General features: G+C 49.1%; 1 protein-coding gene across 2 annotated transcripts in view; it reads left to right on the forward strand.

Moving 5' to 3' along the window:
• Positions 1–6250: 6250 nt before the first annotated feature.
• The window catches only part of NAGK (N-acetylglucosamine kinase), a 28888-nt gene continuing 12616 nt past the window's right edge, over positions 6251–22522 (forward strand). The window contains exons 1-7 of one of the 2 annotated variants that reach the window (XM_075855579.1): positions 6251–6334; positions 8336–8420; positions 10946–11044; positions 13885–14026; positions 16089–16199; positions 16479–16591; positions 19779–19866. In XM_075855579.1, the coding sequence (XP_075711694.1) occupies positions 6279–6334; positions 8336–8420; positions 10946–11044; positions 13885–14026; positions 16089–16199; positions 16479–16591; positions 19779–19866 (694 nt within the window). In that variant the 5' untranslated portion in view covers positions 6251–6278. The remainder of the gene's footprint in view (positions 6335–8335; positions 8421–10945; positions 11045–13884; positions 14027–16088; positions 16200–16478; positions 16592–19778; positions 19867–22522) is intronic. The other variant, XM_075855580.1, reaches the window with a different exon arrangement.

Genomic DNA, 22522 nt, shown 5'->3' on the forward strand with positions numbered 1-22522 from the left:
CAGGCGCCAAAGGTACCCCAAAATCCATTGCCACTCTCTCCATAGTGTGTAGCAATCCTGCACACACATAGGTACCCGGCGGACCGATAAACAGGAAATCATCCAGATAATGTAGGGCAGATTGCACCTGCGCCTCCCGACGGACCACCCACTCCAAAAACGTGCTAAACATCTCAAAATAAGCGCATGAAATGGAGCAGCCCATCGGGAGGCAACAATCCACAAAATATTCCTCCTGCCAATAACATCCCAGCAAACAAAAACTATCCGGATGCACCGGCAATAAACGAAAAGCGGCCTCAATGTCAGTTTTCGCTAACAGAGAGCCCTTCCCGTATTTCCGAACCCAAACAACCGCCGCATCAAAGTTAGTGTAACTGACCGCGCACAGGGCCGGATCAATGCCGTCATTCACCGACTCGCCTTCCGGATAAGACAAGTGATGAATAAGGCGGAATTTATTCACCTCCTTTTTTGGAACCAAACCTAACGGGGAAACACGCAAATTCTGAACAGGCGGGGAGGAAAACGGCCCCGCCATGCGGCCCAAAGCCACCTCCTTCAGCAGCTTATCCGTAACCAGATCAGGCCGCGCCAAAGCAGACGACAAATTACGGACTACCCCGTCACGTCCAACCGACGTACAAGGAATCCGAAAACCTTCTGAAAATCCTAACCACAACAAATCCGCCACTTTCTTATTTGGATAGCCCCTTAAAAACGGGAGCATCCTTTCCACCCTCACTGGCGTCGCCCCTCTTCTGCTCAGCATCTCCCTGCCTGCCCTTATGCTTCTTGAAGCATCTGGACAAACCATGGGCGCCTCCGCAACCGGAGCACTCGTGCTTGTACCTACAATCTGGGCCGAACTTGCAATGCCCCTCATTATACTGCCAGCAACACCCCTTTCCTGAGGATCCTGACCGACCCGCTGCTGACCCCTGACCGCCGGCCGCATCACGAAAGGGCTGCTGCCCCTGTTTTGGCGCAGACATCAGACGCATCCATAAACTGATATCCTTGTGATCCCATCGCAACGACGGGCGCACCGACTTCCGCTGACGAAACTGTTCGTCATACCGCAACCACGCATTACCACCGTATACACGATACGCCTCCCCTACCGAATCCATATAACAGAATAGCGCCGAACAGTTCTCCGGCGCCTTCTCACCCACCACACTAGCCAAGATAGCGAAGGCCTGCAGCCAATTCGCAAAAGTCCGTGGAATCAAACGATACCGCCGCCGCTCCTCCTCCTCCTTCTTACTTTCATCCGGTTTCCACCGGTCCAAATTAAACTTCTCTAACGGCAGCAAAGAAAAAATCTCAACATATTCATCTTTCCATATCTTTTCCCTAATCTCCACCTTCAAATGTGCCCCCAGCGGGCCCTCAAAACACACATAAACCTCACCTTTAGCGGCGTCAGCCAAACGCACATCCTCCACCACCTTCTTAGCTGTACTAGCCGCCTCGTCAACTGCTTTTCCCACAGCCACTACGGCACCCACAACCGGCGCCACTTCACTAACACCCGCAATCACTGCCGCAGCTGCACCAGAAATCGCCTCATTAGCAACCGCACTCCCTGCCGCACTAGCAGACGCCTCACTAGCAGCGCCCCATACCCTCGCTGGCGACTGCTCTACGCCTGGCACAATTCTCATAAAATACTCCTGCATCCCTCTAAACAACAATTGCATCTGTGACATTGACAATATCCCCCCCACATCCCCCCCACACATCCCCGGCACCACATCAGTGGTAGACTCACCCGTACGTCCCTGAGGTGACCTCCCAGCGGACGCGTCCATCACTCCAGATAATCCAGGCGTCGGTCGTGACGATCCTAGGGAGTGGTGCTCCTGCACCCCACGCTCCCCGTAGCTCCCCGCACTTCCAGTCGCTGCTGCTCTAGGCTCCGCGGAATGCGGCCCGTCCACGATCCTGCCACCCCCTGGTGGCGTGGCATATTCAGAACGACAGCCCTGCCGATCCAGTCCTTCTGCAGGGCTGTCAAAATAAAATCTTCTTGTAGTCGTCGCTGCCTGTATAGCAGACCGCTGCCCCCCCTCGTCCGGATGGGGCCCGGCGTCATTCCAAGAAGTTGCCCGGGTACCTCCGGTCGCTGTCGCCGCCGCACGCCTCCCTGCTCCTGCAGGAGGCGATCTCGCTCCCCATCTAGATGCCGCCCGCCTCTTCCTGCGGGTCGGCGCTGGTGTCCTGATGTCTGTCCGCTGAGCTCCTCCGGCACCTGGAGCATCGGCGCCGGAGAAAGCCGTCACTTCCGGACCTGCGCGCGCATCCGGCCCCGCACGCACATCCGGTCCTGTGCGCGCATCCGGTCTTGCGCGCGCATCCGGTCCCGCCTCCACTTCCGGCGTTGTTGTTGAAGACAGGAGGGAGGAAGATGGCCGCCGCGGCCCCCCCCCTCCTGTCACCTCCGGTCTCGCCCGCCTGATGGGATTCCTCCCAGACCTCCGTGGACCGACGCCAGGGTGCAGCTCCGGACCAGCAGGAGGAGGAGGGTCCCTGGAGGGGCTCCCTCGGCGCCGACCAGACCGAGGCGTCTCTGCAGATGAAGGCCTCTCCTGAGGCCTGGAACGCCTGCTGCTGCGTCCCTCACTCTCCTCTCCAGCCGCTGGAACCGGAGGAAGAGCCCCGGCAATCAGCGCATCCAGCCATCCCACGCCGTGCTGCATCGCTGCATCGCGGATCCTGGCCATCGTTGTCTCCATCGCCGCTTCCATCAGGTAAGTAGAAATATTAATCTGTATATTTGTCTTTTAAATATAATAACAGGACAAAAATTTCTCCTGTTGTCCAGCGGGAAAGAGGGCTGCCTCTTCCCCGCATGGACTTATATACTTTATTCTCCACCCACCACATATAGATACATTTTGCCCCATGCCCCCTTTCACATAACCCTCCCATCCCTACAAATATAGCCTAACACATAATACCTAATACATAATAGCCTAGAACTCCCAAACACCTAGTCATGCGCTTGCTTCATTACGGCTGCGCCTACATTACGCTGGGCTTACTGTGTATGCGGTGATCTGACAGCACTGTGTATGGGGGCGATCTGACAGAACTATGTATGGGGGCGATCTGACAGAACTGTGTATGGGGGTGATCTGACAGCACTGTGTATGGGGCACTCTGACAGCACTGTGTATGGGGGCACTCTGACAGCACTGTGTAAGGGGGCACTCTGACAGCATTGTGTATGGGGGTAATCTGACAGCACTGTGTATGGGGCGATCTGACAGCACTGTGTATGGGGGCGATCTGACAGCACTGTGTATGGGGCGATTTGACAGCACTGTGTATGGGGGCGATCTGACAGCACTGTGTATGGGGGTGATCTGAGAGCACTGTGTATGGGGCGATCTGACAGCACTGTGTATGTGGGGGATCTGACAGCACTGTGTATGGGGCGATCTGACAGCACTGTGTATGGGGGCGATCTGACAGCACAGTGTATGGGGCGATCTGACAGCACTGTGTATGGGGGCGATCTGACAGCACTGTGTATGGGGGCGATTTGACAGCACTGTGTATGGGGGTGATCTGACAGCACTGTGTATGGGGCGATCTGACAGCACTGTGTATGGAAGTGATCTGACAGCACTGTGTATGGGGGCACTCTGACAGCACTGTGTATGGGGGTGATCTGACAGCACTGTGTATGGGGGTGATCTGACAGCACTGTGTATGGGGGTGATCTGACAGCACTGTGTATGGGGGTGATCTGACAGCACTGTGTATGGGGGCACTCTGACAGCACTGTGTATAGGGGTGATCTGACAGCACTGTGTATGGAAGTGATCTGACAGCACTGTGTATGGGGCGATCTGACAGCACTGTGTATGGAAGTGATCTGACAGCACTGTGTATGGGGGTGATCTGACAGCACTGTGTATGTGAGCGATCCAACAGCACTGTGTATGGGGGTGATCTGACAGCACTGTGTAAGGGGGTGATCTGACAGCACTGTGTATGGGGGTGATCTGACAGCACTGTGTAAGGGGGCGATCTGACAGCACTGTGTATGGGGCGATCTGAGAGCACTGTGTATGGGGCTATCTGACAGCACTGTGTATGGGGGCGATCTGACAGAACTGTGTATGGGGGCGATCTGACAGAACTGTGTATGGGGGTGATCTGACAGCACTGTGTATGGGGCACTCTGACAGCACTGTGTATTGGGTCACTCTGACAGCACTGTGTAAGGGGGCACTCTGACAGCACTGTGTATGGGGGTAATCTGACTGCACTGTGTATGGGGCGATCTGACAGCACTGTGTATGGGAACGATCTGACAGCACTGTGTATGGGGCGATCTGACAGCACTGTGTATGGGGGCGATCTGACAGCACTGTGTATGGGGGCGATCTGACAGCACTGTGTATGGGGCGATCTGACAGCACTGTGTATGGGGCGATCTGACAGCACTGTGTATGGGGCGATCTCACAGCACTGTGTATGGGGCGATCTCACAGCACTGTGTATGGGGGCGATTTGACAGCACTGTGTATGGGGGTGATCTGACAGCACTGTGTATGGGGGTGATCTGACAGCACTGTGTATGGGGCGATCTGACAGCACTGTGTATGGGGGCGATTTGACAGCACTGTGTATGGGGGTGATCTGACAGCACTGTGTATGGGGGGATCTGACAGCACTGTGTATGGAAGTGATCTGACAGCACTGTGTATGGGGGCACTCTGACAGCACTGTGTATGGGGGAACTCTGACAGCACTGTGTATGGTGGAACTCTGACAGCACTATGTATGGGGGAACTTTGACAGCAATGTGTATGGGGGCGATCTGACAGCACTGTGTATTGGGGACTATGACAGCACTTTGTATGGGGCACTGTATACAGGGGCTGTGTTGCTGTTTATGGGGGCACTGTGTACGCGGGCCGTGTTGTTGTTTATGGGGGCACTATATATGGGGGCTGTGTTTTTGTTTATGGGGCAATGTGTATGGGGGCTGGCCAGACCCTAAAATAAATTCAGAGACAATGCGAGGGGGCACCCTCTGTTCCACGATCGTGCCCCCCCCCCCCCCTCACGACTAAATTGCGGGGTGCCGATCAGTTGCCATGACAATTGGAGGTCTATTGAAGATATCCAGGTCTGCCATCAGTGCTCGATTATTAAGCCTTGCCAAAGACAGGGGTTAATAGCAGAGCACAGATAAACTCTGTACACTGCAATATATAGGTAAGAGACCAATAGATCACATGGTAAAGTTCGGAGGACAAGGGCCGCTTCACATCAGCGCTGTGTTTCCGTTGAGGGGTTCCGTCTGAGCTTTCGGTCGGGGGAACCCCTCAACGGAAAGGCAAATGGAAACCGTGGCGTCCGTTTGCATCAGCATTGATGTCAGTGGTGACGGATACTTTGCTAATGGTTTCCGTTTGTCACCGTTGTGAAAGGGTTTTGTTTTTTGGACGGAATCAATAGCGCGTTATAAGAATATAAAAAAACAAATAAGTAAACGTTTTCCCATTTTTCACTTAAAATAATGTAAACAATAAAAAATAAACATAAACGGTAACGCCATGTCCGTAAATGTCTGAACTATTAAAATATCACGTGATTTAAAATCAATGGTGACGGAAATGGAAACCTCTGTCAGTTTGTGTCTTTTCAGGGTCCCGTTCTGACGGAAACCTCAGGACGGAGCGTCAGAACGGGACCCCAATGCAGATGTGAACGAAGACTCAATGTGGTATCGTCGTAATCGTACAGAGTCGGGGAATAAAACTGACATTACTACACAGTGAACGCCGTAAAAACGAAACCCCAAAAATATTGCAGAATTGTGTTGTTTTTTTTTTCAATTCCACTCCACAAAATATATTTTTTTCAGTTTCCCAGTACATTATATAGCACATTATTACAAAATACAACTCGTCCCGCAAAAAACAATCACTCATACGGCTACGTCGACAGAAAAACAAAAAGTTATGGCTTTTGGAATCCGATGATGGAAAAACGGGAGAAAAAATTGACTTTTTAAAAGTGAAAAAACACACACGACACTTTACACAATTTCCCTGATGTCCCTTCTCCATAGTTGGAACGTACTGTCCCTTTAAATACAATAAAGTGTCTGCGTTGTTCCTACTAATAAAGCTTTTTGTGCATTGAATGTGTGCTCGGGTATAAGTGGGGGCGTGTGGGCGGCCCCTCCTACCCTCTGCTGTATCACCGCCACTTCCTGATCACATGCAATCAGCTGATCAGGAGGTCACATGACCAGCGCTGCCTGCAGAGAGACCATGCCTGCGCTGTATGGAGGAGTGGAGGGGTGAGGCTGTGTATTCTCTACATGCCATATTGTGTACGTCCACCGATGCAGCAGAGATGGATTTGTCATTTAACTCTTTACACTGTTTGCGCATTGTGATCGACAAATGACAAACACGTCTCTGCTACGTCTGCGTTCCTATATGTTTATTCACGATGCGGAAGTTGGTTTCTTATTCGTCCAGTTTCTTATACAAGGGGAAGTATTTTTTTTTCCCCGGTTCGGTGACGATGAAGGACTTCTCGTATTGATAAATTACAATGACCCGGGCGCCCTGAGGAGCGTAAAGTCGAAAGCAGATCGAAAACTGGAATAATTGGCGCAAAAATTGGCATCGAATTGGGCGACCGAGAGTGGTTTAAGGGGTTAAATGACTGTTGTTTACCGTCAGACCTCGATGACCGGTTCCCTTTAAAGGATCTGCTGCGAACGTCTTGGGGCCACATATGACCGGAACATTCGCCTCCTTTGGTGACACGAGGGGCCTACACGAGATATATATATATATATATATATATATATATATTGTATGTGAACGTACAGCCGTATTCACACTGTGCAGGTTATTTATACGGTACACTGACCCAGTAGAGTTCGGCCCCCTCTTGCATGGCACAAATGGGCACCCAATCTATTCCTCCTCATCCCAAAGATGCTCCGTGATGTTTAGATCCTTGCACATAAAGTAGAACTCTGGGCCAAATGACGAAGCCCCCGCCAGCTGGAGCAGTGTCCTGGTGCCGGCACCCAATGCTGGTACTTCCATCCGTTTTTTTTTAAGTCAATATAGACCATATTGTCGTCCGTGCCAAGGACTGATGACCGGTAAACGCTGGGACGACATTTGTCCACCACTGCCGGATGCAGCTGTAAAGTAGAATATAAAACCGGCCTAAACCTCACCGATCCCGTGGAGCTTCCGTCTATTTTTGTGATTATTTTTTTTTTTTATCACAATGTTTGATTATTTCTTGCCGCTGTTGTGCATAAAAATGCTGTAACTTTTAATATTAGAATCTGCACAATTACATCTAGAGCTGGAAGGAAACTTCCAAGGGGCAGGCAGCATAGTAGCCAAGGGGCCTTGCAGCATAGTAGCCAAGGGGCCTTGCAGCATGGTAGCCAAGGGGCCTTGCAGCATGGTAGCCAAGGGGCCTTGCAGCATGGTAGCCAAGGGGCCTTGCAGCATGGTAGCCAAGGGGCCTTGCAGCATGGTAGCCAAGGGGCCTTGCAGCATGGTAGCCAAGGGGCCTTGCAGCATGGTAGCCAAGGGGCCTTGCAGCATGGTAGCCAAGGGGCCTTGCAGCATGGTAGCCAAGGGGCCTTGCAGCATGGTAGCCAAGGGGCCTTGCAGCATGGTAGCCAAGGGGCCTTGCAGCATGATAGCCAAGGGGCCTTGCAGCATGATAGCCAAGGGGCCTTGCAGCATGATAGCCAAGGGGCCTTGCAGCATGATAGCCAAGGGGCCTTGCAGCATGATAGCCAAGGGGCCTTGCAGCATGATAGCCAAGGGGCCTTGCAGCATGGTAGCCAAGGGGCCTTGCAGCATGGTAGCCAAGGGGCCTTGCAGCATGGTAGCCAAGGGGCCTTGCAGCATGGTAGCCAAGGGGCCTTGCAGCATGGTAGCCAAGGGGCCAGCAGCATGGTAGCCAAGGGGCCAGCAGCATGGTAGCCAAGGGGTCTGCAGCATGGTAGCCAAGGGGTCTGCAGCATGGTAGCCATGGGGCAGGCAGATATCCCAGGCTGTTGCATGGCAGAGACATTGGGTCAAATTGTGCAGCTTGACGTATCAGTATGATATGTGCCGATTTGCGCCCATCGGTGACTTGTTTCTTCGGGTTTGTTTTCCAAATGCTACTTCAATGGAAAACCCAGTTTTACATCATATTTACAGTCAATAATACCACATGTCGGTCCCCCCAACTTAACAATCCCCCCCCCCCCCCCCCCCCACCTGTTTATGAGCTCTGTTATAATGCACAATCACGATGTCCCATTCAGGGGAGGAACACACTCCAAAGCCGTCTTGATCTCGGAAGATGGACGGATCTTGTGTGAGACAGAAGGACCTTGCACCAACCACTGGGTAAGAAACATGCAGCGCTCCGTCATAATGGGAGGGAAGGGGTATTATGGGTAAGAAGAACGATGTAATTCATTGTCATCTTGTTGTTTCGGTTCTACAGGGTGGGCCATTTATATGGATACACCTAAATAAAATGGGAATGCTTGGTGATATTAACTTCCTGTTTGTGGCACATTAGTATATGGGAGGGGGGAAACTTTTCAAGCTGGGTGTTGACCATGGCGACCATTTTGAAGTCGGCCATTTTGTATCCAACTTTAGTTTTTTCAATGGGAAGAGGGTCATGTGACACATCAAACTTATCGAGAATTTCACAAGAAAAACAATGGTGTGCTTGGTTTTAACGTTACTTTATTCTTTCATGAGTTATTTACAAGCTTCTCTTTGTTTCCAGCCATTGACATGTCACAGAGGATAACACGTGAGGAGCGGATAGAAATTGTGTTGATGTCTGGTGAACGCAGTACCCGGGTCATTGCAGCAGATTTCAATGCAAGACACCCTACGAGACCACCCATCTCCCATGCTACAGTTTGCAAACTGCTTGCCAAGTTTCGTGAAACTGGTTCAGTGTTGGATTTGCCCAAATGTGGACGCATGAAAACTGTCACTAATGAAGAAACATCAGTGGCTGTCCTAGCTTCATTCAGCAAGAGCCCACAGCGTAGCACTCGCCGCATGTCACTGGAGAGTGGCATCAGTCGAACATCCCTTCGGTGGATATTAGCTACTCACAAATGGCCCCCTTACAAACTCCAGCTGCTGCAGGATCTCAACGAGGATGACCCAGATCGGCGCACTGAATTTGCAGAATGGGAAAAACAAAAATTGGAACAGGACCCTCAGTTTACACAGAACATTTTGTTCAGTGATGAGGCAAACTTTTATGTGAATGGTGAAGTTAACAAACAAAACCACCGCTATTGGTCTGACACTAACCCACATTGGATAGATCCCTCCAAGACTGTTGGAACACAAAAATTGATGGTATGATGTGGTATATGGGGTACAAAGATAGTGGGGCCATTCTTCATGGATGGAAACCTCAAGGCCACGGGATATCTGAAATTGCTACATGATGATGTGTTTCCCTCTTTATGCACTGAAGCGGGCACGTTCCCTGAGTTTTTCCAGCAAGATGGTGCACCACCACATTATGGGTGTCAGGTCTGAGCATTCCTAGATGAACAGTTTCCTGGAAAGTGGATTGGTCGTCGTGGGCCAGTTGAATGGCCCCCTAGGTCTCCCGATCTGACCCCCTTAGACTTTTATCTTTGAGGTCATCTGAAGGCAATTGTCTATGCTGTGAAGATACGAGATGTGTAGCAACTGAAACTACGGATACTGGAAGCCTGTGCTAGCATTTCTTCTGCGGTGTTGCTATCAGTGTGCGAAGAGTGGGAGAAGAGGGTTGCATTGACAATCCAACACAATGGGCAGCACTTTGAACACATTTTATAAGTGGTCAGAAACTTGTAAATAACTCATGAAAGAATAAAGTAACATTAAAACCGAGCACACCATTGTTTTTCTTGTGAAATTCTCGATAAGTTTGATGTGTCACATGACCCTCTTCCCATTGAAAAAACTAAAGTTGGATATAAAATGGCCGACTTCAAAATGGCCGCCATGGTCAACACCCAGCTTGAAAAGTTTCCCCCCTCCCATATACTAATGTGCCACAAACAGGAAGTTAATATCACCAAACATTCCCATTTTATTTAGGTGTATCCATATAAATGGCCCACCCTGTACATATATTTGTCTTTGTTAACGGGACTGACCCATGACCAGGTCATCAAAAGTCCTAGATTTGCCATTGTAAAGAACTGGGCATGGACAGGGTCTTTCACTTACATTGTAGCAGGGAAGTTATGATAAGGTGGGTGTTTATCTGTGACCTTATCACTTTACCAGACTGGAGGGACCATCCATAGTGGTCTCGGTACTCCTGGGAGGAGCGGATGACATGACCTCACAGACGCGCGGACTAGTGGGAGTCTCACTGGGTGACCAATAATTCTTGTCAATACATTTGAACGTAATTATTTTTGCCCAGTCTACTGCTTGTTGGGGGTGTAGAAGGGGAATGGGCCATCTAGATGCTTGGCCCCATCGTAACCACTATGCCTTCAACCCTCATGGAAAAAAATGGATACAATGAGAATGAGTCCATGAAATTCATAAGGAGGAATTTTGCGTTATAATTCATGATTTCAGTCATCCACCACCCGATGGTCCAATCCTGCAGGCTCCAGATCATCAGATTGTACACATTTGACAATTATGTTTTGCTGGATGGATCCTGGTTCAAAAATATTTAATAAGGCCCCATGTACACGGCCGTTCTCCACCCCGTTCCCCATCTTAGGTGGAGAACCTCTATACATTTTGGAGATTGATTTGGTAGAATGAATGTCGTACTACATGATCTGTACAGGCCAGGGCTGAGTACTTTGGGTGCAGTATAAAACTCTTCTGTTACTTCACGTTTAATCTTTTCATTTATCCTTTTTTTCTTCCAGTTGGTCGGCACAGACCGATGTCTGGAGGTGATTAATTCCATGGTGACGGAGGCTAAACAGAAAGCGGGGCTGAACCCTCAGGTTCCCATCAGTTGCCTGGTAAGACTGGAGGGGAGGCAGTTGTGGATCATCCTCCTTAAAGGGGCTCTGTCGCCACATTATAAGAGCCCTGTCTCCTACATGATGTGATCGGCGCTGTAATGTAGATTACAGCAGTGGTTTTTTATTTTGAAAAACAATCAATTTTGACGGAGTTATGACCTATTTGAGATTTATGCTAATTTGTTTCTTAATAGACAACTGGGCGTGTTTTTAGTTTTTGACCAAGTGGTCGTTGTGGAGAGAAGTGTATGACGGTGACCAATCAGTGACCAATCAGCGTCATACACTTCTCCCCATTCATGTACTCAGCACATAGTCCTCTTACGAGATCATGCTGTGCTGTCACTTACTCCCACATTAACTTTACTGAAGTGTCTTGAGAGTGAATAGACATCAGTTCCAGCCAGGACGCGATGTCTATTCACAATTCCGACACTTCGGTAACGTTTGTGTGGGACTTACAACACAGCACATCGAGATCACGCCGTGCTGTCATTAAGTCCCACACAAATGTTACCTAAGTGTCGGGAGTGTGAATAGACATCGCGTCCTGGCTGGTAGTGATGTCTATTCACTCTCAAGACACTTCAGTAAAGTTAATGTGTGAGTAAGTGACAGCACAGCGTGATCTCGTAAGATGACTATGTGCTGAGTACATGAATGGGGAGAAGTGTATGACGCTGATTGGTCGCTGATTGGTCAGCGTCATACACTCCTCTGTACAACGCCCACTTGGTCAAAAAGTAAAAACACGCCCAGTTGTCTATTAAGAAAGTCATTAGCATAAAGCTAAAATTACTCATAACTTGATGAAAAATAATCGTTTTTCAAAATAAAAACTACTGCTGTTATCTACATTACAGCGCCGATCACATTATCTATGAGACAGGGCACTTATAATCTGGTGACAGAGCCTCTTTAATTTAAGTGCTCCTTCACCCAAAAAGAAAAACTTGCCTGTGCTCCCGAATCCTTCGGCCGCTTTCAGAGAGGAATGGTTTCCCTGACTTGTCCTGACGGGATCTGATCCTGTTTTTGGCACTAAATAATCGCAGCTGCTTCTATTCCAGACGTCTCCAGCCTTCAGATCCCATTAGCTACTTCCTGTCAGCCATATTGGCTCCCATGGGGTAAAACAGGTCACAAATCTGTGTCTGAATAAGGTCCCCCGCCCCTTCCCCGTCTTCTTACTTATAAGCATGGTATGTTGCGGCATGCTGAGAAACAATGTAAAACCAATGTAAAAGTGCAGTAAAGTATACTCTGTACAAGCTACAAACCAGCAGGGGATGTGAGGCTCAGGAAATTAGCAGAATTTGAAATATAGCTACAGCTCAGGCTATGCTCACATCACATTATGTGAGCATATTCGACTTATGCCGAATGTAGCCATAGGCCCCCATTCACCCAGTGGAGGCCAAAAAAGTGTCCTGCTTCGGCATACTTTTTTTTTCTTTTTTTTACTGTATAGGACGGCTCATCAGACTGCACTTTCCTATAGTGGGCCACCGAAAAAAACAAAAACATTGTGGCTAATTGCCACTATAACTATGCAGGGGCATATGTCGGAGATATACATCAGGGAATACTCCCCATGCATAACTCCAATAGAGCTCTAGTGTGAACAGGGTCTTATAGGAAATGTTTATTTTCTCATTACTTCGGGTGAGACCAACTTAACATAAAAATGTAAAGAGGTTTAGGCACCTTAAGGCTCAATACACACGATGTGTATTACATGCGCTTTTCCCGCACGGATTTGCGTGCGGCAAATCCACAGCGTAATACAGTACCAGCATAGACGATGAGGTTCCATGAATTCTCATGTGCACCCTGCGGTATTTATCTTGCACGTAAATTGACCTGCGGTGTGTATTTTAGAGTCCGCAGCATGTCAATTTATCTTGCGTTTCCGCTTGCGAATTGCACAGCTTGTGCCTAGTGCTGTGGAAAATTGCACCAAAATCCGCAGAATGAAAACGCGCCGAAAAACGCATCAAAACGCACCATTAGGTGCAGTTTTTACCTGCAAAATGCCTGCGTATTGCTGTGGTTTTGGTGCGTATTCTGTGCAGCAAAAAACGCAACGTGTGCATGTAGCCTAAAGGCTATGTAAACCTTTGAAAGCTATTTTTTTTATATAAAAAGGTATCCGTGTGATTGGTGCAACTTTCTAATTCGTTTTTATTAAAAATTATTTTGACTTTTTGAGATACAGCTGCTTTTGTATTCTCTATACAGAGCAGCTGTATCTTACGCTGAATCCTGCACCTGCCGGGGCCGACGGGTTCAGGGTCAGCGGGTCCTGCGTGTCTGACAGTTAATAACTTAGATGTGATAGATTACAGGTGGCTCCTGCGTGTCAGAGACACAGGACCCGCCGACACTGAACCCGTCAGTCCCGATGACCTGACAGATTCAGGTCTTAGCGCACGATACAGCTACTCTGTATACATAATATAGAGCAGCTGTATCTCAAAAAGTAAAAATAATTTTTAATAAAAACTAATTAGAAAGTTGCACAAATCAAATTGAATGACCTGTTTGTTAGAAAAAAAACATTTTTTCGAAGCTTTACATAACTTTTAAGGTAAATCATACACCTAAGACGACTGGCGGCTAATCCAGCCAACTATCTGTTGTGTGTGGGGGTGTCCTGACATTCCCCGGATGTGTGGGGAAAGAAGGAGCGCGCATGTTTATGGGGGAGTCGGGAAGAAAATTTGTTCGGCCGACAGCTGTGTATGGGCAACTTGACGACCTTGTATCTCCTTTACCACCTGCTGGTTCAGTGTCTGCTGTATGATCTCTTATGGATTATTTTTTCTTCATCGCAGGGCATGTCATTGAGTGGTGGGGAAGAGAAAGACGCCATCGACAAACTGATAGAGGAGATGAGGCAGCGCTTTCCACAACTCAGTGACAATTACTTCATCTGCAATGATGCCATAGGGGCCATGGCGACTGCTACAAAATTGGGTAAGAAGACCCTCAAATCGCCCCGCCCCCATCTCAAAGTCCTCAAGTGGTGTTATAACTCAGGACCGGTTCTTATCCCATTAACCCTTTCAGGATCAGGCTAATTTTCCTTTTTATGCTTTTGTTTTTTTTTCCCTCCCCGCCCACAAGTCATAACTTTTTTTTTTTTTTTTTTTGTTGATAGCCGTACGAGGGCTTAATTTTTACAGGACAAGTTGCACCTTCTGATGGCACTATTTAATATTATGTGCGATTTACTGGGAAGCTGGAAAAAAAATTCAGAATGGGGTGGGATTGGAAAAAAAACAGCAGTTCCGCCATATTCTTATGGGTTTCGTTTTTACGTGTTCACTGTACGGTGCAGAGGATACTTTGTCTTTATTCTGGGGGTCAGTGCGATCACGGTGATACCCAATTTATATCGTTTTTGTTACGTTTTAGTACTTTTAGAAAAATCTAAATGTTTGAAAGAAAGAAATCATATTTTTGCATGGCCATATTGTGATCCCCGTAACTTTTTTATATTTCTGTGTACAGAGGAAAGAGGTCGCTTTTATTAATACGATTTTGGAGAATGTCGGGCATTTCGATCACTTTATTAAATTTTTTTGGAGCGGTTGAAGTGGCAAAAACTGATTCAGCCATTTTGATATTTTTTCCCGCTACGGCGTTCACCGTACTGGATAAATATTTTTGTATTTTTATAGTTCAGGCATTTTCGGACGCGGGGATACCGAATGTGTTTGTTTATTATTATTTCTGATCTAGGGAAAGGGGGTGATTTAAATTTTTCTATATATATAATCTTTTATTACCTTTTGTTAGCCCCGCTAGGGGGCTTGAACCTGCAAAAACAGCAGATGGCTATAGTGGCAGGTGTCAATAGCAATCTTCCTATATGAGGGCTGGGAGCAGTCACGAGTATCCCAGAAGCTATAGGAATACCCCGGCTCCCACGATCTCGTCACTCGGGAGACGGTGACCGGCCCGGAAGGGGCAGTAAAAACCCCTCAGATGCCGGTGGTCACATCTGACATCGGTATGTGAGGAGTTAAATGCCTGCGATCAGAGATCTCACTGATCGCAAGCATTGCCGCTGGGTCCCTGCTGTGCGACACCATGGCGCCCGCTCAGAAGCCATTTTTAAAATCCTTTCCCTTTTACTCTGATCGCTCGTCCCCATACGTTTCTATCATGCCGGCAGCGCGTCCCGCTGTTTACACTGATACGCTGCCAACAACCGTAATATCTTCGGCTGCATAAACGATACAATCAGCCGATGAACGAGCGTTTGCCCCATTATTGGCCCTTGTGAAAGGGCTTTTACCCAGTGATTGTTCCCTACTGGTGGAGGTGTTGGGACCAGTAGTTTCATCTAGAAGGTATTTTTTTTGCAGTTGACCTCATGCTCAGACTGACCCACCCTAGGACCTACCTGAAGATCATCTGGTGGACCAGGGTCTGAGACATTATTGGGCTCCAAAGGTCCATCAGAAAACAATCCTATTCGGAGGGGACTTTGGAGCCAATCACTTGCCACTGGGGTCCATTTCTTATGGGATGATTGACAACCTATTAGACCTCGTTGATCTGTCCTGTGTGTACAATGTATAGATGGAGGTGGGCACTCATTTTCTCTGGAGGGCTCGAAGACTCCTAGTCTGGAGCCAAAGAAAATGTTTTTTCTTTTGTAGACATGGATGTCACAGTTTCAAAGTTTTGGTCCCTGATGCTTTACAGGAAGGTGCAGCAACATCTAGACTGGGTGGGTATTGCACTGGGACTGGAGGACCACTCTTTATATGGGGGGGGGGGATTGACACCTACGAGATGGTTGGTCTTCAGGTTTAGCTCCCTCCACCATGACACTGAATCAACCGAAGCCAGTCCCTGTCCTGATATTATAAACATGCGGCATTATTACTTCTGTCATACGACTGCTCACATTTACAATTCTACAAAACAAAGTACAAAAACTGTATGTATAATATATATAAAGTGTAAAGTGCGGGGTTATTGTTTTTTTATACGTCAATGGCTTAATACTAATTTCGTCTTCCAGGGGGCGTTGTGCTGATATCAGGGACTGGATCTAACTGCAAACTGGTGAACCCAGATGGTTCAGTGACCGGTTGTGGGGGCTGGGGACATATGATGGGTGATGAGGGATCAGGTGAGTATCTACAGTCCTCTGAGTATATATATCTGTGTGTGTGTGTGTGTGTGTGTCTATATAGATATATATATGTGTGTGTGTGTGTAGGAGAGCTGAATTTGTTATTGAACTTTTTTCCGTTCATTGCCATCGTCCTATACTCCAGTTTGGATGTTGTGTAGGAATCCTGTATGTTGTGTGTATGTGCGTATAAATATATATGTGTTGTGTAGGAGTCCTGTATGTTGTGTGTACAGTGTGTGTATCATCACGGCTCCTGGTGATCTCTATCCGCAGCATATTGGATATCTCACCGGGCCATGAAGACCGTGTTTGACACGACTGACAACCTGGTGGATCCAGAATACGACGTCCGCTACGTGCAGGAGGCCATGTTCAGCTACTTCCAGGTAGCGCTCCACTTTATCATCTATATTTGTGTGACTTTATAACCGGCCGGTGAGCGCTTCTCACCCATAAAATCCAAAAATCACCAGTAAATATAAAACCTTGACCCATTTTCTCCTGTTAAGTTGTTAACCCCTTGGTGCAGGTTGGTGTCCTAGAACATGAAGGGCTTGAGCCAGGGCCCGGGCATCTATTCCAACATATTGATGGTCCGGGCAGTGCCCACGTGATCAAAAACTTGGCTTTAATAGTGCGTAGCAGAAGCCTAATGGCGTTATAATAAATATTGGCGTAATTAGTTGTTTTTTCGTTTTTTTTTTATTATTTCTTGTCCCCCAAAAAATGTGTCAATAAAGATTAAACGTTCACCTATAAACATCCAAAAAAGCATAAAGCGCAACATGTCCCGCAGAAGACCCGACGTCCGACCGCCACATCCACGCAGAAAGTTACTGACGCAGCGTTTCCTCGTGCAGTAATGGGATTATATTTTGTCCATATCGGTTCCACCCTAAAAATGGCGGCCTACGGCACAACATATGCGGTTTCCATTTCCGGAAGATTAATGATTCCTACGTTTTGTCTTGTTCTTTAACCCCTTCCCGCCGCTGCCCTTTTTCAGATTTTCATTTTCGTTTTTTCCTCCCCGCTTTCCAGAAGCCATAGCTTTTTTTATTTTTCCGTCGATATAGTCCTATGAGGGCTTGTTTGAGTTTTGCGGGACGAGTTGTAGTTTTTCGTAGCACCGTTTATTTTGCCGTATAATGTACTAGGAAACGGGAAAAAATTATTTGTGGGATAGAAAATGAAAAAAACAGCGATTCCTCCATGTTTTTTTGCATGCCGTTTTTACGGAATTCTCTGTGCAATTAAAACAACACGTTAACTTTATTCTGCGGGTCAATACGATTACGGCGATACCAAATATGTATCGTTTTTTCTGTATTTTACAAGTAAAAACCTAAGTGTAAAAAAGAACATTTATTTTGCGTCGCCAAATTCCGAGAGCCAGAACTTTTTTTATTTTTCCGTCGATTAAGCGGTACGAGGGCTTATTTATTGCGGGATAAACTGTAGTTTGTAATGATACCATTTTGGGGTAACATGCGACATTTTGATCACTTTTTATTTCATTTTTTGTGGGAGATTAGGTGACCAAAAAATAGACATTCTGGCGTTTCCAATTGGTTGTTTTTTTACGGCGTTCACCGTGCGGGTTACATGATAATATATTGTAATAGTTCAGACTTTTACGGACGCGGCAAAACCAATTATGTTTATTTATTTTTTTTACTATTCTCTAGGGGGAGAATGGGAAAAGGGTTTTTTTTTGGAAACTTTAATATTTTTATTTTACAAATTGTTTTGTTTTTTTTTTATTAGTCCCCGCAGGGGATTTCAACCAGCGATCGTTAGATCGCTTGCACGATATACTGCACTACTAATGTAATGCAGTATAACGTGATTCTGACAGGCCGGAGGCAGCGCTTAATAGGAGTAAAAAGATGGCGGACCTGGAGTGCTTCATTAGGCCCCCAGGCAGCCATAGCAACCATCACCCCCCAGCGATTGCATTGCGGGGGACACGATGAGCTGTTAGAGGAGGTCTCCCCATCTTTCAAACTATTTAAATGCCGCGGTCGCTATTGACCGTGGAATTTAACAGGTTAAAGGAGCGGGATTGCGCTCGAGTGCGATCCCGCTCGTTACTCTGAAGTTTCGGCTGTAACATACAGCCGACACCGGCATCGTATGAAGCGGGGTCACTCCGTGAGCCCGTTCCATACTTCCCCTACCGGACTATGGCGTATGGATACCTCAAATGTCGGAAAGGGGTTAATCTACAATTCCGCCCTCAGGTCTAGTTCACACTGAGTTCTTCGGTGCTGATTTTGACGTGGAAACCGGGGCAAAAAACGTCCGAAATCGCCGCCTGTTGATTTCAATGGGAAACAGAGGCATTTTTTTCCCCGCCAGCAGAAAAAAACGCGTGCGGGGGAAAAAAAGCGACATGACCTATCTTGAGGCATTTTTCGCCTCAGAAACCCCATTGAGATCCATGGGAGACGGAAAAAAAAAAATGTGATTTTTTTGGTGCATGTTTTGACCCCCAAAAAACCCCACCTTTTTCCATTAGAAATGATATTCTTTTTTTTTTTTAAAAATGGTTCACCATAAAAAAAAATCCATATTTTGTACCGCCGCGATCGTAGTGACCCATAGAATAAAGTTACTTCTTATCCATAAAATGACGGATTTTAAAATTTTTTTCCATTCCCTCGAAAATAATTTTGTACAAAATGTAATAACTTCTATGTACCCAATGATGCCAAAAAAACCAACAAACCATCATTACTGTACAGGCATCTGTTTGGGCATCTCTAATCTGTGCCCCGAAGCCCTCGTTCACGCGGCATGCTTTAAGCTTCTCATTGACCTCAATGGGAAAACGCTTCGTAGCGTATACAACGCGTTTTTGTTTTACGCATGTGTTTAAAAAACGTGTCATGTAAAAAAAGAAGCATCAGCTCAATTCCTGACGCGCCGAAAATGCACCAACAATGCGCCTAATTCCCATAGTCAAAGGGAGTCCTATTTACGTGCCCAGAAAAATGCGGCAAAAACGCCTGTACTTTAAAAAACGCTTTGCAAAAAACTTGTTTACTCTGATTCTCTAGGAGCGCCGTGTGAACAAGGCCTAACAGAGACTTATAATGGACAGCTCGGGAGGACTTAGGCTTCGTTCACATAGGCGCCAAGGTTCCGTTACGACTTTCCGTCGGAACGAGACCCTGACTGGCACAAACAGAAACCAAAGGTTGATTTCACTGGTGACGGATCCGGTGCCAATGGTTTCCGTTTGTCTCAGTTGTGCCGGGGTTCCGTCGTTTTGCCAGAATCAATAGCGCAGCGCCGCAGACTCGGCTGTTTCAGGAATTCCCAGACCACCTTTCTACCAATTCTCCACGTGGTTGCGGTGGCCACGTGCTGCCTCACCAGTCGGGACAGGATCGGACGACCCCCGTTCTGGAGATAGTTGCAGGTCCCACATAATTGGCTGTAATACAGACGTGACGGATTAACGGAAGATTATTAAACCAGTGACGGACTAGAGATTTGTGGTCGGATCCGTCCTCGTATTGATCCCTGACAGTTCCGGTCACTGATAAACGGTCTTGCTCTTTGCAGGTCTCTGATCGGCTGGGGATCCTCGCCCACCTGTACCGCACGTTTGAGAAGTCCAGAATAGCAGGATTCTGCGTCAGGTTGGCAGAAGGTATCAGAGACGTGAAGATAATGGGACATCGCAGCAGTAGGAGACAGACTCAGTTTTTTTGCTATATCACTTTACACCAATCATCCTTCAGGAAGGGGAACAGATTCCAGATCCCCTTACCCTGGGGTCACTGTCGGCCCCTGCTGAGTAATGTATATGAGGTGCCAGAGGGAAGTAATCAATGCTCTGCGCACGTGTCCGGCGCGCTTTTGGTGGTGGTCACTTCTCAAGCCCATTTAGCCATTGTTCTCGCAACATTTTTTCTTGTCTGCTCTGTAGAAATGACTGGGGGTCTATTACCTGAAAAGGCGCAATATGGCGTTATATATGTTACCTAACCCAGTTTAAGAGGTCTGCGCCATAATTCTGGGAAATAAATGTGGTTCCCCCATATTATGCTGTTGTCCCAGACTTCCTCCTCTGTTGGTGACTGGCACTGTTGGTGACTGGCACTGTTGGTGACTGGCACTGTTGTGGGGGCTCTGTTGGCGGTCGGCTCTGTTGGCGGCCGGCTCTGTTGTGGGAGCAGCGTTGGAGGCTGGCTCTGTTGTGGGGGCAATGTTGGAGGCTGGCTCTGTTGTGGGGGCAATGTTGGAGGCTGGCTCAGTTGTGGGAGCAGTGTTGGAGGCTGGCTCTGTTGTGGGAGCAGTGTTGGAGGCTGGCTCTGTTGTGGGGGCACTGCTGGAGGCTGGCTCTGTTGTGGGGGCACTGCTGGAGGCTGGCTCTGTTGTGGGGGCACTGCTGGAGGCTGGCTCTGTTGTGGGGGCACTGCTGGAGGCTGGCTCTGTTGTGGGGTTACTGCTGGAGGCTGGCTCTGTTGTGGGAGCAGTGCTGGAGGCTGGCTCTGTTGTGGGAGCAGTGCTGGAGGCTGGCTCTGTTGTGGGAGCAGTGCTGGAGGCTTGCTCTGTTGTGGGAGCAGTGCTGGAGGCTGGCAGTGTTGGAGGCTGGCTCTGTTGTGGGAGCACTGCTGGAGGCTGGCTCTGTTGTGGGGGCACTGCTGGAGGCTGGCTCTGTTGTGGGGGCACTGCTGGAGGCTGGCTCTGTTGTGGGAGCAGTGCTGGAGGCTTGCTCTGTAGTGGGAGCAGTGCTGGAGGCTGGCTCTGTAGTGGGAGCAGTGCTGGAGGCTGGCTCTGTTGTGGGAGCAGTGCTGGAGGCTGGCTCTGTTGTGGGAGCAGTGCTGGAGCCTGGCTCTGTTGTGGGGGCACTGCTGGAGGCTGGCTCTGTTGTGGGGTTACTGCTGGAGGCTGGCTCTGTTGTGGGAGCAGTGTTGGAGGCTGGCTCTGTTGTGGGAGCAGTGTTGGAGGCTGGCTCTGTTGTGGGAGCACTGCTGGAGGCTGGCTCTGTTGTGGGGGCACTGCTGGAGGCTGGCTCTGTTGTGGGGCACTGCTGGAGGCTGGCTCTGTTGTGGGAGCACTGCTGGAGGCTGGCTCTGTTGTGGGGGCACTGCTGGAGGCTGGCTCTGTTGTGGGGCACTGCTGGAGGCTGGCTCTGTTGTGGGAGCAGTGCTGGAGGCTGGCTCTGTTGTGGGAGCAGTGCTGGAGGCTGGCTCTGTTGTGGGAGCAGTGCTGGAGGCTGGCTCTGTTGTGGGAGCAGTGCTGGAGGCTGGCTCTGTTGTGGGAGCAGTGCTGGAGGCTGGCTCTGTTGTGGGAGCAGTGCTGGAGGCTGGCTCTGTTGTGGGAGCAGTGCTGGAGGCTGGCTCTGTTGTGGGAGCAGTGCTGGAGGCTGGCTCTGTTGTGGGAGCAGTGCTGGAGGCTGGCTCTGTGGGAGCAGTGCTGGAGGCTGGCTCTGTTGTGGGAGCAGTGCTGGAGGCTGGCTCTGTTGTGGGGGCACTGCTGGAGGCTGGCTCTGTTGTGGGGGCACTGCTGGAGGCTGGCTCTGTTGTGGGAGCAGTGCTGGAGCCTGGCTCTGTTGTGGGAGCAGTGCTGGAGCCTGGCTCTGTTGTGGGAGCAGTGCTGGAGCCTGGCTCTGTTGTGGGAGCAGTGCTGGAGCCTGGCTCTGTTGTGGGGGCACTGCTGGAGGCTGGCTCTGTTGTGGGAGCAGTGTTGGAGGCTGGCTCTGTTGTGGGAGCAGTGTTGGAGGCTGGCTCTGTTGTGGGAGCAGTGTTGGAGGCTGGCTCTGTTGTGGGGGCACTGCTGGAGCCTGGCTCTGTTGTGGGGGCACTGCTGGAGGCTGGCTCTGTTGTGGGAGCAGTGCTGGAGGCTGGCTCTGTTGTGGGGGCACTGCTGGAGCCTGGCTCTGTTGTGGGAGCAGTGCTGGAGGCTGGCTCTGTTGTGGGGGCAGTGCTGGAGGCTGGCTCTGTTGTGGGGGCAGTGCTGGAGGCTGGCTCTGTTGTGGGGGCAGTGCTGGAGGCTGGCTCTGTTGTGGGGGCAGTGCTGGAGGCTGGCTCTGTTGTGGGGGCAGTGCTGGAGCCTGGCTCTGTTGTGGGGGCAGTGCTGGAGGCTGGCTCTGTTGTGGGGGCAGTGCTGGAGGCTGGCTCTGTTGTGGGGGCAGTGCTGGAGGCTGGCTCTGTTGTGGGGGCAGTGCTGGAGGCTGGCTCTGTTGTGGGGGCAGTGCTGGAGGCTGGCTCTGTTGTGGGGGCACTGCTGGAGCCTGGCTCTGTTGTGGGGGCAGTGCTGGAGGCTGGCTCTGTTGTGGGGGCAGTGCTGGAGCCTGGCTC

Source organism: Rhinoderma darwinii, chromosome 1, assembly GCF_050947455.1.
Source record: "Rhinoderma darwinii isolate aRhiDar2 chromosome 1, aRhiDar2.hap1, whole genome shotgun sequence".
NCBI classification, from domain to species: Eukaryota; Metazoa; Chordata; class Amphibia; order Anura; family Rhinodermatidae; genus Rhinoderma; species Rhinoderma darwinii.